The sequence below is a fragment of the Arachis hypogaea genome, chromosome 1 (assembly GCF_003086295.3).
Source record: "Arachis hypogaea cultivar Tifrunner chromosome 1, arahy.Tifrunner.gnm2.J5K5, whole genome shotgun sequence".
Lineage (NCBI taxonomy): Eukaryota > Viridiplantae > Streptophyta > Magnoliopsida > Fabales > Fabaceae > Arachis > Arachis hypogaea.
In genome coordinates, this window is record NC_092036.1 from 8,977,190 (window position 1) to 8,994,629 (window position 17,440).

Consider the following 17,440-nt stretch of genomic DNA (forward strand, 5'->3'; position numbering starts at 1 on the left):
ATATTTATATATATAATTTTAATTTTATATTAATTAAGGAGATTAAAATACTCTTATAGTTAATTTTTAAAATATTAGAATAATATCCCTTTAGAATTATGATTATTTATTTATACTGAAAATTACGAATTTAAATATTTAAAATAAATTAATGATTGATCTGTTAGTAAGTTACTAACTATTTTTTATATTTCTCTTTAAATATAAGATTTAGCAATTTAAATTTTAATAGCGCAACATTTCAATATTTCTGACCTTCGTATTCTATTTTAACAATATCTATATATTTAACCAATGAGCTATATTTCAAATGACATAATCTTTTTATCCTCACTTAAAAATTTTGAATTTAAATCTTAAAGGTGAAATTAATCTTTGAACATTTTCATTTTTCTTAGTAATCCCAAGTTTTTCCCATATTTTACTCCGTTATTCATATAAAAATCAATTGTTCAATTGCATTTTCTGTTTTCTTTTTCTCATTTACCAATAAATAAATAAATAAATAAAATGTTTAACTATTTTGGTTTTAATCACTATGTAACTTCAATGATCTGGTTGCAATAATTATTTCTAATTTCATCATTGCTTCACTTCTATATATGTCAACATTTTAGTTGTAAAAGATCTATGATTAGTTAAACATAAAACACAGATTAAAACAATGAAACGATGTTAATTAAGAGAGTAATTGTATGTATAAATAGTTGCTAAGAGTGATTGCATATATAGTATTGATTGAAATAATTTTTTCTCATAAAGATTACTAAAAGGAATAATAATGACTCAATAAAAAATATTAGTCAATTTTTAAGATAATAAAAACTACTAAAATTAATAGTAATGATTATATAAGAGATTGGTCAATATTTTTCAATTAGTTGGTCAACATTGTGTTTGTATTAATATTTTTTAATAAAACAAAAAATAATTTTAAAAGTAACTGCATACATGGTAGTAATTAGGTCAAGACAATTTTTTTTTCATGAAAATTACTAAAAAAACAATGATGATCCAATCAAGATTATTAGTCAATTTTTAAGATAACAAAAACTACTAAAAATAATAGTAGTGATTATGTACTTAGAGATTGGTTAATAATCTTTAATTAGAACACCATTATGATCGCATTAGTAGTCTTCATTAAAACAATAAAACAATTTTAAGAGTGATTGCATAAATAATAGTGGCTAAGTTGAGACAACTTTTTTTTTTTCATGAAGCTTACTAAAAAAAATAATGATGAGCCAAAGAAGAGTATTAGCCAATTTTTAAGATAACAAAGCATAATAATAATTATGTACTTAGAAATTAGTATTGTTCAATTTGGTTTAAAAAAAATAATGATGAGCCAACGAAGAGTATTAGCCAATTTTTTATTATTTAAACTATTTTTTTAAAATGAGTTTAATTAAGCCGCCGTTAGTATTCTTCGTTAAAACAATAAACTAATCTTAAAAATATACTGATTAGGTTAAAACAAATTTTTTCGGATGAAGATTGCTAAAAGAAACAATCATGAGACAATGAAGATTATTAGTCAAATTTTAAGATAATAAAGACTATTAAAAATAATGTAGTGATTATATGCTTATAGATTGGTTAATAGTCTTCAATTGGATCCCCATCGTGATCGCATTAGTATTCATTATTTAAAAAAAAAAAACCTTAAAAGTTGTTGCATAAATAATAGTGGCTAGGTTGAGACAAAAAAAAATTTCATGAAGCCTACTAAGAAATAATGATGACCCAATGAAGAGTATTAGCCAATTAACAAAGATTATTAAAAATAGTAAATGTATAATAAAGTTTAATTACTGTTGATTTTTATAGTTTTGCGAAATTTTTAATTAGGTCTCCATATTTTTTTTTAATTGGGTTCCTGCACTAATTTTTTTTTTCAATTAGGTCTTTCTTGGCAATAATTAGCTTAATTTTATAGGGATTCAACTAAAAAAAATTGGTACAGGGACCCAAATAAAAAGAAAAAAAGTGTATAGACCCAATTAAAAAAAATTTGGTGGAAAGATTCAATTAAAAGGAAAAAAAGTACAGAGACCTAATTAAAAATTTTGCGAAACTATAGAGACTAATAGATTAATTAAACCTAATAATAATCATGTACTTATAGATTGGTTAATACTCTTTAATTGGGTCACCATTGTTATCGTGTTAGTATTCAATAAAAGAATTTTAAATAGGGGTGTTTATGGATCGGATCATATCCGCATTCAATCCAAAAATTGCAGATACGATCCGATCCACAGTCCGATCGGATACTCTTTACGGATCGGATTGCAGATATCAGTTCTGCATCCGCGTATCCGATCCGCGAATCCGCAAATCCGCACAATAATAATTACAAAAGTAAATATATATTTAGTATTATATTTAATTGTTTGTATGTTTTAGTTAGTAGTTATTATTCATATATTGTTTTATTTTATTTTTGTTATTTAGAAAAAATTTGATTAAAAATATTTTTAAAATAAATAGGTTAAAAAGCATGAAAAAAATATTTTTGTTGAATTTCTTTTACATAGAAATGTAATTAAAAAGAGAATGTTCAATTATGCGGATATACCTGATATTCAATCTGATCCGCAAATGTGCGGATCGGATCAGATCGGATCTGACACTAAAAAATGTGGATATCATATTCAATCCAATTCGATGAAAATTGTGCGGATCGAATCAAATTTTCAATTATATGCCATTCGATCCGATTCGTGTACACCGCTAATCTTAAAAGTGATTGCACATATAATAATGGCTAGGTTATAATAAATATTTTCTGCGAAGCTTACTTAAAGAAATAATGATGACCTACAATCTTAAAAATAATAAATGCATAATAATAATCATATACTTAAAATTTGGTTTGTATATATTTTTTAATTGGGTTACTATTGTGATTGTATAAGTTACGGAGCTTGAAATAAAATTTTAGAGAGAAAAAAAATTTAATATTAAAATTCAACAATAATATTTATATTAAAAAAATTATAAATATTATTATTTAAATTTATTACTAATAAGATAATAAATAAATAATTCTACAGATAAAAAATATAAAATAATTTATAATAATATTCTTAAAATTTGTAGTGACTTAAAATGTTCAATAATTGAATTATAGTACTACTATAATTTAATCTAAGTGCTTTAAGTCATAATAAAGTATTTAAATAAACTGAATTAATTTTTATTTTTTTAAAAAAGTACTACTATTTTTTCATAAAAAGTTTAGAAGAACTATGATCCTATTATCTCAACTAAGTTCTGTCCTTGATTGTGTTAATATTCTTTGTTAAAACAATAAAACAATCTTAAAGCATAATTGCATATAAATATTGTTATACATATTCTAAATCGGTAAAAATTTAGTCAACTTCACGTGAAGTTGATAGATAAGAGCCGTTAAATGATTTAAATTTTTATCTAACGACTTTCAATTATCAACTTCACCTGAAGTCGACTGATCTGAGTTTCCACCTTTTAAATCAAAATTGTCAAACATTCAAATGTTTTATATAAAAATTGATAAATTACTCTATTTTATACTAAGGTTTGAACACAAGTGGAATTGGTCTCATGATCCAACAACAAGGAACAAAAGGAGAAAAGGTATTCTAATCTAACGGTTTTAAAATTGGGGGTCCATGGTAGACTAGAAAACTGGATTTCTCATGGTAAAACACTCCCTAAACTATCATCGTCGTAACCTTTTTAAAAAACAAAAACCAAATGATTGAAGATTGAAGGAATCTCCGAACTCTGAAGCTTAGATAGCTTACTTGCCTCATAAGATTTTGAATATTCAGACAACAACAGTGTTCTCCCAATCACAAAAACTTTCCCTCTTAAAAAAGCAGTGTTTGATGTGTTAGTCACATTACATTACATAACATCATACCCTTCAATCCTTCATCACTGTTTTAATCTTTTTGGTTTGTTTATTAATTAACGTTTTGTATATTACAAAAGCAAAAGCACTAAGCAAAGAAGAAAAGTAGCAGAAACACACTGATGTCTCTTTTCTTTTTCAATTTTGTGTGCTGTTTTTTTTTGTAATTTTTAATCCTTGTTATCAGAGCAATTCCAAAACCACTCTCCCAATCAAAGTATCCATCTTTTTGGTTCCTTCTTCACAGCCCCCAATACAAAAAGATGCTAACTTTAGCTTCCCCAACTCTTCACTCAATCAACAAAACCAAGAGTTCTTGTTGGGTGAAGAAGAGAAACAAAAAAATCAAAACTTTTTTTGAGGGGGGAAGAAGAAGAAGGAGAAGAAGAAGAAAAACAACCTTAAGGAACAGCACATTGTTGCTGTTGTTGTTGTTGTGGTGATGGCAAGCACCAGTGGTACAAAGGGTCCTCATGGGGTGCCAAGGCCACCATCTAGAAGGTTCACAAGGTCAGCAACAAAGGTTGTGGAGCTTCCAAATGAGGAAGGTGGTGTTGACAGTGAGATTGTGCCTTCTTCACTTGCTGTTATTGTTCCTATTCTCAGAGCTGCCATGGAGGTTGAGGAAGAGAATCCCAGAGTTGCTTATCTATGTGAGTTTCCTTCAATGGCCATTTATCATTTTTCTCACTTTTTTCATTGATAAATGATCATTGCAAATAGAATAGTGTTTTGTATTGTACATGAAGTGTTAAAAAGATATTACTTATTGCATATATAATATATTAATTGAATTTGGGGGACTGTTTTGCTTTGCAATATGTCTTGTTAAAATGAAAACCAAGGACAAAAACAGTTAAATTCTAATATTTTTATTGCTCTATTGCATGATAACAATATATCTCTCTTATATTTGATTAATCAAGAAATATTAAGAAGTTCCCTTGTCATTTCCCCTAATATCACTAAAGCTGATCAAAAGAAACTGATTAAATTTATAAGGATCATCCTTTACAAATAAAATAATTATAAGGATTTTCAGCAGATCTTTAATGCTTATCTTGTTGGAGAATGAAATGCATAACTTTGGAGGGAGATTTGGATGTTCATAGTGATATGATCATGGATCCTAAACCTTTGGATGACCCCTGTCTATAAGAAAAAAAAAAATCCTTCCAATTTTCAGGATCAGAAATGTAGAAACAATCATAATTCCAAATGAAAGTTAATGAATGTAATGTGAAATGATTATTGAGTTCTAAATAAGCATCTCTTACTAAGCTAAGAAGAAGAAGAAGAAAAGAGCATCTCTATTTAAGGACACCCTACATATCTGGGAACTTTATATTACTTGAATCTTGTTTTTATGAAATCATTCAACCTTGTGTTAAGTTATGTAAAGTTCTCTGCAAATGCGGCACCTAGATTTCTGCTAATGAATGTTCACTTCAAGCAGCATAATGAACTTTTTTTTCTATGAATAAAGTTGCTTCTTGCTTTAGCTGCTTCTGCAAGCCTAAATTTATAGAGTTCTGCATAATCCAAATAGAATCCAGAGGGAAGTAAAACTAAATGATTGTAAAGCATCAGGCTGAAATCATATTCTGATTCCAGAACAGTTAGTCTCTGATTGCAAACACAAGTTCAAGTTCAAAGTCGAAGTTTAATAATCATAGATGACAATGCAACACATAGCAAAGGTGGTTCTAATTTATATTTGAAAAGGAGAGTATTTGATACTGGTCAGTTTCTTTCTTTCTTTGATTAGGTCGCTTCCATGCATTTGAGAAGGCTCATAACATGGATCCTACATCAAGCGGTCGTGGTGTTCGACAGTTCAAGACCTACCTGTTGCACAGACTTGAAAAGGTAGACCAGTTACACTTCTTTTGTTTCTGTTTGCAATCCACTAAAAATTGATCCTAATGGTTGATATGTTAAAACATTGTTCATAAAAAAGTAAAAATCTTGGTTTCAGGAAGGAGAAATTACAGAAAGTATGACAAATAAAAGTGATGCTAGGGAGCTGCAAACCTACTACCAATATTTCTATGAGACAAGAATTCGGGATGGAGAAAATACTCAGAAACCGTGAGGACTGATATAAACTTCTATGCTTGCAAGTTCTGTGAATTGTGTGATTTATTATCATGTCTTAATTCTTATGAGCTGTTCTTGAAGGGAGGAGATGGCTAAAAATGTTCAGATTGCAACTGTATTGTATGAAGTGCTGAAGGCTATGGTACCTGCACAAAGCATTGAGGAGAAGGTGTGCTTCTTCTAGATTATGTTACCATGACTTGAATTCGTCGAATACTTTTAAATGCAATTGGCTTATAGGGTTGGGATGTTGTTTTATTACCAGACAAGAAGATATTCCGCGGATGTTGAGAGTAAAAGAGGAGAATATGAACACTATAACATTCTTCCATTATATGCTGTTGGTGTTAAACCAGCAATCATGGATTTTCCTGAGGTTTGTATGACTCTAGAGATACATGCATTGTTGGTTTTGCTTTTACTAGTGATATAATTTTCCTGAAACTTACCCTTTTCTTTATCTGTTTGGCTTTTCTTTTCCTTGAAATTATAGATTCAAGCAGCACTCAATGCTTTACGCCGGGTGGATCATCTTCCACCGATTCATGATGTCCCTAGAGATGGTTCAACACACCCAACACATTATAAGAAAGTTAATGATATACTTGATTGGATTTCCTATATTTTTGGCTTTCAGGTAATGATTTCTTTATTTCTTTATTCATTGTATGCTGGAAATTGTGAATTCAAATCTCTCTTTTGTTCCGAAATTATACTTGTTTTGATGAATCATCTGATATTCTGGTTTTGATGTTGTTGTTTGTTATAAAAAGAAAGGAAATGTGGCAAATCAAAGGGAGCACCTTATACTATTACTTGCCAATATGAATATAAGGAATAAGGCTGCATCTGAAGAGGTGAACATTGTGATTTTATGTTTTAATCATGTATTATAATAATGAAAACTAATAAGAAGCTTGTTGCAGCTTGATGATGAAACTGTAGACAAGTTAGCAGCAAAGATCTTCAAAAATTACGAGTCATGGTGTCATTATGTTCGTTGTAAATCCAATCTTAGGTAATCAACTGATTTAATTGTGATTAATATGATGTTTGTATAACATTGAGCACATTGATTTACTTTTGTGAATGCAAATTTCTTTCTAACACTATAGGTATCCAGATGAACATGATAGACAAAGGTCACAACTCATTTACATTGCACTTTATCTTCTAATATGGGGAGAAGCTGCAAATATTCGGTTTATGCCGGAATGTCTTTGCTATATTTTCCATCATGTAAGTTTTCTCTAATAGTCTATACATTATAAGAACATAGCATTATTCTTCTGATTCACAAGAGTCTAGTATCTTAAGCCTATAATGTTCTAATGCTTTTAGTAAACACATTTTATGACAACACGTTTAAACACATTTTCTTGTGTGTTTCTCTTTTTTGTCCCCCTCCAAAGATGTGCCGTGACGTCTATGGGATTTTACATGGCAATGTCGATGCTGTCAGTGGGGAGATGTTCTTAAAAGCTGCAGAAAGTGATGAGCTTTTTCTCAGGGAAGTCATAACTCCTATATATGAAGTTTTAGCCAAGGTATGTTTGACACATCAATAATCGGATCAGTTTTGCTGTTATGTTTTCAAGTGTATGCTCCTGAAGCTCTTTTTCTTTACATGGTGAAAAAGGAAGCAAAGAGAAACAACAAAGGCAAGGCTAGTCATTCCAACTGGAGAAATTATGATGATCTTAATGAATACTTTTGGTAAATGTTCCGCGGAACTTCTACTTATCGAAGTTATTACAACACACAAAACAGTGCTAAAAACTATTTTGCATGCATTTGAATAACTTGAAGTTTGAAATTTATAATTTTCCAGGTCTGACAGGTGTTTTAAGTTAGGATGGCCGATGAATCGTGATGCAGATTTCTTTAGGCATTCGGATGAGATTCAAACAGCACATCATGTTTGTCATTCTGTCTTTTACTTTACTGTCTGTATTTGTGATGTTGCAACTTGTGTTTAAGCAGCTTCCTTGTGTTTTACTTTTCATGGCTAATAACTATGATTTGCCTTGATCACATTACAATATTTAAATTTTCATTACTTTGTTAAAGAACTTTATTCAAGTATAAATGCTAATGGCAGGGCCGTAGCCAAGCTAGCTCAGTTTCTGGGAAAAAGAAGCCGAAAACAAATTTTGTTGAAGTTCGTACATTTTTGCATTTGTATAGGAGTTTTGATCGAATGTGGATATTCTTTATATTGGCTTTACAGGTGATCATAATTCTTGGGACCTGTTAATAGTCTGTTGAACTTCACCACATAAATTTTTTGTCATATATGCAAATATTTGTTTTCAGGCTATGATTATTATTGCATGGAGTACCTTGGGACCTGTTGGGGTGTTTCTTGATACTGATGCCTTCAGAAATGTTATGAGTATATTCATTACATATGCTATTCTCAATTTTCTGCAAGGTATTCAATCTTATTATATGTTTCAGCTTTTCTTTGTTTTATTGTCTTCTTTGTATTATGATTACTAACCTTTTTACTCATATCATCTTCATTGAAAATTTTCAGTCTCCCTGGATATTATACTCACCTTGAGTGCATTGAAGAATATGAAGTTCACTCAGTTGCTTCGATATTTTCTGAAATTCGTGGCGGCAGCTGTCTGGGTGGTTGTTCTGCCAGTTAGTTATTCTAACTCGGTGCAGAATCCGCCAGAGCTCATAAGATTTTTCACCAGTTGGGCAGGGCATTGGGGTGACCAGTCACTTTACACCTACATGGTTCTACTATATATGTTGCCAAACATAGTGGCTGTATTACTCTTTTTCCTTCCACCTCTGCGGCGAAAGTTGGAGCGATCTAATATGCGACTCATCACACTCTTAATGTGGTGGGCTCAGGTGAGTAGCACAAGCTATTAGTCTTTGCATTTCTTTTTTCTAATTAAATGTTGTGTGTCTAACAATGACTTTACTGCAGCCAAAATTATATGTAGGAAGGGGAATGCATGAGAACATGTTCTCACTACTGAAGTAAGTGTGAAAATCTTATAAATTTCCTTTATTTATCACCAAGTTTTTCAAGATATGGAATTCAGAAGTCAGAAGGATGAGCATAAATGCATAACTACCATTGTTTTTGTTATATTGAACATAGTTTACTATATAAGTTTCGTGAGAAACATCACCATTCTAGTTAAAAGACTTGATGAAGAATATATCTATGTACTTGCTGTTCAAGTTTTCACCATATTATTTCTGAAACTTTTCGGTCACTACATTGTAGACACAAATGTTCTGTTTTTGGGCCATTTTTTTTATCCCCCTATTGATCGACTAAAGATTCGATATTGAATTCTTGGCACATATATGCTGCTTCTATAATAAAGTTCGACTCTCCATATATTTTGGTATTAAAGTATATGATTGTACTTTGTTATGGCAGGTATACCTTATTTTGGATAATGCTACTACTTAGCAAGCTTGCATTCAGCTACTATGTGGAGGTATTATGTCTCCAAATTTTACTGCAGTTTCTTAACAATATGGATCTTCTATAGTGAGTTTATGCAGAAATATAAAGATAGTGGAATCAATTCCCCGTTTTATGAACTGTTAAACTCTTTTCTTTAGGATTTAATTTGATGCACTGTTGGCTTAAAAAAGTTTCAAACAGATATGCTTGTGTGAAAATCACAAAATATATTTTATAAGTTAATCTCATTTAATTTGTTTCTCTGATATACTGAACTTATCTTTCAATAGATAAATCCTCTTGTTGAACCAACAAAATTGATAATGGGAATGTCTATTGATAACTACCAGTGGTATGAGTTCTTTCCAGAAAATGGTAAGCATTTTATGCCCCTTTTCACTATTTGTACTACATTTTCTGTTAGTATATCTACCTTAACTCACATTTTATAAGTGCTACAGAGACTCACAACATTTTTATTGTGATTGCAATTTGGGCTCCAATTGTCCTGGTGAGTTCAGTAGACATGGAATTTCCGAACGAAAACTCTTTGTTTCAAGGCTTTGGTTTTTACATTCTGATATAATTCATTCCCTTATTTTTATGTTCTATTATGTATAGGTTTATTTTATGGATACTCAAATATGGTATGCCATTTATGCCACTCTATTTGGTGGAATTGTTGGAGCCTTCAGCCATTTGGGTGAGGTTAGTAGCAATTTTTTATCGGAACGATCTTTTCGGATTCCTCTTTACTTGACAGGATTCTTATTTTATCCTGGGGAAAGAAAATAAAAAGAAAGTTGCAGTATCTAGTTTTATTGAAATTGAAAACAAAAATTAACCTTAAATTCAATGCTAGTATGCTATCTTGGTAAAGGTCTCACCTTAACATGATTTTCTTTTGAAAAAAAAAATTGATATTTTTGCTTGTGGTAATAGTACTATAGATAATAATGCTTTTGTTCATTGTGTTATTTTATCATTCTTTTCATATGTTAGATAAGGACTCTTGGAATGCTCCGCTCAAGATTTGAATCCGTGCCACAAGCTTTCAGTGGATGTTTTTTGCCTGGAAGAAGCAGAAAGACTATACATGAGGAAGTGGTGCTGCATTCATATCTCAAAATTCAGTACTTGCTCATATGATGCAATTATATATAACTACCTAGATAGATTCTAGATATTTATTGCTAGTCTAAATACCTTGCTGATGAAGCAAACAATTCTTTGCGACAGGATGAAACGTATGGACGGAGAAATATTGCATACTTTTCTCAGGTTTGGAATGAGTTTATAAATTCAATGAGAGAAGAAGACCTGATCAGTAACAGGTTCGAACTTCTGCATAGTATCCGCATCTTGCATAATATGCATGAATCTCAAGCTCTTAAATTTTGATTATATCTCTTGACTATGATTTTTCCAGGGATAGAGATTTGCTTCTTGTTCCTTACAGTTCAAGTGATGTTTCTGTCATCCAATGGCCTCCCTTCTTGCTTGCCAGTAAGGTACATTAATATTTTCGATTCGCTCCTCGTGATCTAGAAGGTACTATAATTGGATTGCAGCAAATTTTGCTTCTGTTTTAAGTCTCTTTAATATGTACAGATTCCTATAGCCCTTGACATGGCAAAAGATTATAAGAAGGAGGACGACAGTGAGCTCTTCAAAAAGATTATGAATGATAGCTACATGTATTCGGCAGTCGTCGAATGCTATGAAACTCTCAAGGATATCATTTATAACCTCCTGCAAGATGAGGAAGATAAGATGTAAGGAAAAAAAGATATCACTATCTCGCATGCTTACATATTTAGTTTCTATTTTTATTTCCTGATTTCATTTTTAGTATTCTCTGTTGTTAGGATTTCGCGAAATCAGAAAACATGATTTTATTGTTTTCAACTTTTTTCTTCTCAAAATGTGAAAACATAAACCAAACAGTAACTTTCTTTCTGCTTTTACCGGAATCCTCTTGATTTTTCAATGTCTTCCATGTATTGTGATAGGATTGTAAACCATATTTGTGATAAAGTTGAATGGAGCATACAAGAACACACATTTGTCAAGGAATTCAAGATGAGTGGTTTGCCTTCACTTAGTGAGAAATTGGAGAAATTCCTAACTCTATTGGTAACTCTTTCCTCTCAGAATATCTCAGTTTCCTATATAGACCCTTTGAAGTCTTTATAACACTTTCTTTTCATTCTCATTGGCAGCGAGCTGAAGACGACAAACTCGAGACACTGAAGCCCCAGATAGTCAATGTTCTGCAGGATATTGTAGAAATTATCTTACAAGATGTTATGCTTGATGGCCATTTGTATGTTCAAAACTTTATATATATTAAACATCACAATAAGTGCTGCATTATGATGTTGATCTGGTTTTGCTTTCTCTAGAGTCATGGAAAATCTTCGTCTCAACACCAGAGAAAGAGGACAGAGGTTTGTCAACATAGACACCTATTTTACTGTCAACAAATCAGTGAAGGAGAAGGTAGTCTTCAAAAATACACTCCGGTTGATTCGCTGCATTATTCTTTTTCAATTGTGGTTTTGTTTACTAAGTCTTTGTTTCTTCTTTGTAGGTTATTAGGCTTCATTTGCTTTTAACAGTAAAGGAATCAGCCATAAATGTGCCTCAAAATCTGGATGCCCGCCGCCGTATCACATTCTTTGCAAATTCCTTATTCATGAATATGCCGAAGGCTCCCAAAGTTCGAAACATGTTGTCCTTCAGGTTAGTCATTTTGATTAACTAATTTATTGACATGAAAGTGGAAAAAATAGAATGAATATTGAAAAATGGCAAGTGCCAACTCTCCTAAGTTCTTAAATATTAAAGGCACATAATGTTTGTTTATTTTTAACTGATGCTACTATGATTGGAACTTATGTAAGCTTTTTCTTTAGTGTTTTGACTCCATATTACAAAGAAGATGTTCGATATTCGATTGAGGAACTCAATAAGGAAAATGAAGATGGGATATCAATCTTATTCTACTTAAGAAAGATATACCCTGGTGAGTTTGGATTTATTTTCTCACCTATTTTGTTTTCTCCCTCAGTACATCTTCACTCATTTCTAAAGCAATGTAGATGAATGGCGTAATTTCCATGAGCGGCTTAATGACTTGAAAGTTGAGAGTGATGAGGATAAGAATGACTTCAAGACACAATGGGCATCTTACAGAGGACAGACACTCTTTCGAACAGGTCTTTGATCATATTGAACAATGATAACTTTTATTACTAAATTTGTATATGGTTTCCAATTCAATTGTTGATTTTCATTTTGTTTCTGCTAGTGAGAGGAATGATGTATTATAGGGAAGCTTTGATTCTTCAATGTTTCCTGGAATATGCTGGAGACAATGGTCAGTTATCTCCTTTATTTCAAATTCTAATTCATAGTGCAACTCCATTCCTTAAGAATGAAGTACAATATGTTTTTTTCTTCCTTGCAGCTATATTTAGCGGCTTCCGGACAACGGATTTTCAAGATAAAGATAAGAAGGGGCTCTTTGAATATGCACAGGCTTTGGCTGATTTGAAGTTCACCTATGTTGTTTCTTGCCAAGTCTATGGTGCTCAAAAGAAATCCAAGAATCCCAAAGAGAGAAGTAGCTATACTAACATTCTTGGCCTGATGTTAGAGTGAGTCAACTATACCATTTTCCAAACTATATAGATGTACTTAATATAACAAAGTGATTCTCAATGAAGTAATGGAATATACCGTGTAGGAATTCAGCGCTTCGTGTCGCCTACATAGATGAAGTGGAAGAGGCAAAGGAAGGGAAATCACAGAAAGTTTATTACTCAGTTCTTGTCAAAGGAGGTGAAAAGTATGATGAGGTATGGACAAATGTTCAAGTTTGAAGTCTCATTTTCCAATTACGATTCACCTAAATTTTCTAAGAAAAGGATAAACTAAGTTAGATAAAAGGACCTAGTTGAAAAATGTTTGTACAAGCTTCCTGGTTAAGAAATGGTTTTATGTTGAATTAATAGGAAGTATATCGCATCAAGCTTCCGGGTTTACCAGTTGAGATTGGTGAAGGGAAACCTGAAAATCAAAACCATGCCATTATATTCACTCGTGGTGAAGCCTTGCAGACCATAGACATGAATCAAGTAAGTTTTCTTTGGAGTTAAATTTAATGTGTTAAGTATTATTTATTTTCTATGTAATTCAGCACTCTTACTTTCTCCTTTATATTCTAAAGGATAATTACTATGAAGAAGCATTCAAAATGAGAAATGTGTTGGAAGAATTCCGAAAAGATCATAGTGGACGAAGACGACCTACCATATTGGGTCTAAGAGAGCATATTTTTACTGGAAGGTATTAAACTTTTACTTATTTCATGATAAAGAAACCATAAATGTTTTTATTTATTTATTTCTCATGTTTAATCAAGCATTTAAAGGGTACTTATTGTCAGTGCTTACTGTTTCTTACTTTGCAGTGTTTCATCACTTGCTTGGTTTATGTCAAACCAGGAGACTAGCTTTGTGACCATCGGCCAACGAATTCTGGCAAATCCTTTAAGGTTAGTACTAATGTCATGAACTACCTTCCAATGTGATACAAAGTGTAAGTTATTATCAGAGAAAAACACTGAATTATACATAATTTGTAATAACTTGAAAAAAACTTTTCTTACAAGGAATACATGTTCTTAAATTTGCAGGGTTCGATTTCACTATGGCCATCCTGACATATTTGACAGAATCTTCCACTTAACAAGAGGTGGCATAAGTAAAGCATCAAAAGTCATAAACTTGAGTGAGGATATATTTTCAGGTACATCCAGGTTACTGAGTAGAAATTGTGTATCCAACTTACTGAATCTTTTACTAATTGTGCTTATCTTTGATAGGGTTCAATTCAACACTACGAAATGGATTCATCACTCATCATGAGTACATACAAGTTGGTAAGGGGCGTGACGTGGGAATGAATCAGATATCACTCTTTGAGGCTAAGGTTGCAAATGGAAATGGAGAACAAACACTTAGCCGAGATGTTTATCGCCTCGGACGACGATTTGACTTCTTCAGAATGTTGTCATTCTACTTCACAACAGTTGGTTTCTATTTCAGCAGCATGGTAATTAATAAAATATCCTTTTGGGAATTTTGCCTTGCAAACTTTGCTCAATTTGGACTAGATGGTGTTTTCTTTGACATGATAGGAAGCTACTTTTATCACAGTGTGTAGTTTCTTAATAAATAAGCTAACTCTTGTACTTTTATGCCATGACTTGATCAGATAACTGTGTTAACTGTCTATGTGTTCTTATACGGCCGAGTATACATGGTATTGAGTGGAGTTGAAAAAGAAATTCTTCAAAGTCCAATCATGCAGCAGAGTAAAGCCCTTGAACAGGCCTTGGCAACTCAATCTGTTGTTCAGTTGGGATTGCTGCTGGTACTGCCAATGGTTATGGAAATTGGTTTGGAGAAGGGATTCCGAACCGCCTTGGGTGATTTCATCATCATGCAGCTGCAACTAGCCTCAGTGTTCTTTACTTTCCAGCTTGGAACAAAAGCTCATTACTATGGAAGAACTCTCTTACATGGAGGCTCTAAGTACAGACCGACCGGCCGTGGTTTTGTTGTCTTCCATGCAAAGTTTGCTGATAACTATAGGATGTATTCCCGGAGCCACTTTGTTAAGGGTCTTGAGATACTCATACTTTTGATTGTTTATGAAGTTTATGGATCATCATACCGCACCTCACTTTATCTGTTCATCACATTCTCAATGTGGTTTTTGGCAATTTCTTGGTTGTTTGCTCCATTCTTGTTCAATCCTTCCGGTTTTGATTGGCAAAAGACTGTGGATGATTGGACTGATTGGAAAAGGTGGATGGGAAATCGTGGTGGTATCGGTATCTCCTCTGATAAAAGCTGGGAATCTTGGTGGGATGAGGAGAATGAACACTTGAAATATTCAAATATAAGGGGCAAATTGCTTGAGATAATACTCGCATTTCGCTTCTTTATTTATCAGTATGGAATTGTCTACCACCTTGATATTGCTCATCATAGCAGAACTTTATGGGTAGACAAACTCATTCATATCTTCTCTAATTCTATCAATGAGGTTGTTGGCTTTATTGACACCACCTAGTTATATATCACATTTTTTCTTGTGTAGGTATATGGACTTTCTTGGGCAGTTTTGGTCATTGTCCTTATTGTCTTAAAGGTATGTAAGATTTATCCATGATTGATGAATTCATTGTTATTTCTTCTAGTTTAAGCCTAACCAATTTCTTTGTACAAAAGTATCATAAATTTATAGATTAACTGAGTTTCTCCTTCTAGTTTAAGCCTAACCAATTTGTTTGTATGAATTTCTATTTGGACATCAGATGGTATCGATGGGTAGACGAAGATTTGGCACTGATTTCCAGCTAATGTTCCGTATTCTCAAGGCACTCCTCTTCCTCGGCTTCGTGTCAGTCATGACTGTACTATTTGTGGTGTGTGGACTTACCATATCAGATTTGTTCGCCGCCGTTCTTGCCTTCATGCCCTCCGGTTGGGCCCTTATACTGGTAAGTTTGAAACTCCTACATATTTCAAAACCATGCATGTTTGGTGATTTTACATGTTTGCGTGTATTACTTAAAATTTAAAATCAGAATTCTACTTATCAGGAATCAACTTCAACTATTTTTTATGCAATTTTGGTTACTAGTTTGCAAAACCAACAATTAGTCTCTAGAATTGATTCTAGCAAAAGTTAAACTTTAGGCCTATGTAGGAAGTAATTGATTCACTCACTCATGTTCCTTCTTTTTCGCGCGATAAAAGATTGCGCAAGCATGCAGGGGATGCCTGAAGGGAGCTAGATTATGGGATTCAGTGAAAGAGCTCTCTAGAGCTTATGAATATGTAATGGGGCTTCTAATCTTCATGCCAATAGCAACTTTGTCATGGTTCCCATTTGTTTCTGAGTTCCAAACACGTTTGCTTTTCAACCAAGCCTTCAGTAGAGGGCTTCAGATTTCTATGATCCTTGCTGGGAAGAGGGACACAGATAAAAATGACAAAGTTGAATGACATTATTGGATTGGTAAGTAAGATAGACTTAAAATCAAGTTTTATTTTGTTTCATGCTTTAGTTTGTATTTTCAATTCATGTGGTTATTTTTAGTGCTTTTGGCCTTTTCTGTGTTCAGATTTTCTTGAAGAGAAGTAAACATAACATTCGATTATCTGTTTTCACCTATTTTTCTTCACGAAATTCTCGAAATAGAAAACACTGAAAATGAAACCAGAAACCAAATAGGCCCTTTAATTTGCTTTGGTACTGTTCTAACTAATTCCATATCTTTTCTAAATGATTATAGGAAATTGCAAGAGTTTCAATTTGAGGACATATCAGCTCCTGTGTCAGAAAATTTTGGGAGAGTCTGATGGATAGTTTATTTATTCTTTTTCTTTTCAAACTGTATAGACTGAGAGGCAGAATGACAAATAAATAGTGAATGAATGATTAAAGCAGAAACTATAAATGAAATGGCAAATCTGTATCAGCATTTTATGTATATGTATGATATATTAATTACCACAGAAAGAGGTTCATAGGGTGAAATATTTACTGTTCATTACAATTTAATTAGATTCAAGGCATTTCTTTGTAATATTCTTTTATTATACATCAACATCAATGTTAGTAGTTTACATTTTCACTTTAGATTCTAGTTAACCACACATATAATTATTGAACACTAAACTATAAATTTTAAATCATAAATATTAAATCATGATTTTAAATTATATAAAAAATATTAATTAAAATATTAGTTAATATTAATAATAAATGTTGATCCTAATATTTTTTTATATTATATACTTTTCATTAATCACATTCTACTTACAATAGGGAATATATACATAGCCTTAAGCCAATATAATCAGCTAACAGAAAATGGAGCTATAAATGTTGTAACTGACTTGCTT

General features: G+C 32.0%; 1 protein-coding gene across 1 annotated transcript; it reads left to right on the forward strand.

Moving 5' to 3' along the window:
• The first annotated feature begins 4,121 nt into the window (after window positions 1-4,121).
• Window positions 4,122-17,174, forward strand: LOC112794917 (callose synthase 7). The gene is made up of 43 exons (XM_025836900.3): window positions 4,122-4,560; window positions 5,676-5,776; window positions 5,886-5,998; window positions 6,089-6,176; window positions 6,273-6,383; window positions 6,501-6,644; window positions 6,781-6,864; window positions 6,934-7,025; window positions 7,123-7,246; window positions 7,420-7,554; window positions 7,647-7,723; window positions 7,839-7,926; window positions 8,109-8,237; window positions 8,324-8,441; window positions 8,547-8,878; window positions 8,958-9,010; window positions 9,423-9,483; window positions 9,743-9,827; window positions 9,914-9,963; window positions 10,074-10,160; window positions 10,455-10,559; window positions 10,692-10,786; window positions 10,882-10,963; window positions 11,064-11,227; window positions 11,465-11,588; window positions 11,675-11,778; window positions 11,858-11,954; window positions 12,046-12,197; window positions 12,371-12,480; window positions 12,557-12,673; window positions 12,766-12,834; window positions 12,925-13,114; window positions 13,204-13,315; window positions 13,472-13,594; window positions 13,687-13,805; window positions 13,930-14,013; window positions 14,155-14,267; window positions 14,344-14,573; window positions 14,736-15,530; window positions 15,627-15,677; window positions 15,844-16,029; window positions 16,289-16,550; window positions 16,828-17,174. Exons 1-42 carry the CDS (start codon window positions 4,350-4,352, stop codon window positions 16,535-16,537), a joined length of 5,754 nt encoding a protein of 1,917 aa, XP_025692685.1. The 5' UTR covers window positions 4,122-4,349; the 3' UTR covers window positions 16,538-16,550; window positions 16,828-17,174.
• Window positions 17,175-17,440: the final 266 nt, after the last annotated feature.

Excerpts from the sequence above, each read along its gene's own strand:
- LOC112794917 (XM_025836900.3), top strand. The coding sequence starts at position 4,350 with ATGGCAAGCACCAGTGGTACAAAGGGTCCTCATGGGGTGCCAAGGCCA. Across the intron at positions 13,316-13,471 it reads GAGGTGAAAAGTATGATGAG|GAAGTATATCGCATCAAGCT; the intron begins GTATGGACAAAT and ends TTGAATTAATAG. Across the intron at positions 15,678-15,843 it reads TTGTCCTTATTGTCTTAAAG|ATGGTATCGATGGGTAGACG; the intron begins GTATGTAAGATT and ends TTTGGACATCAG.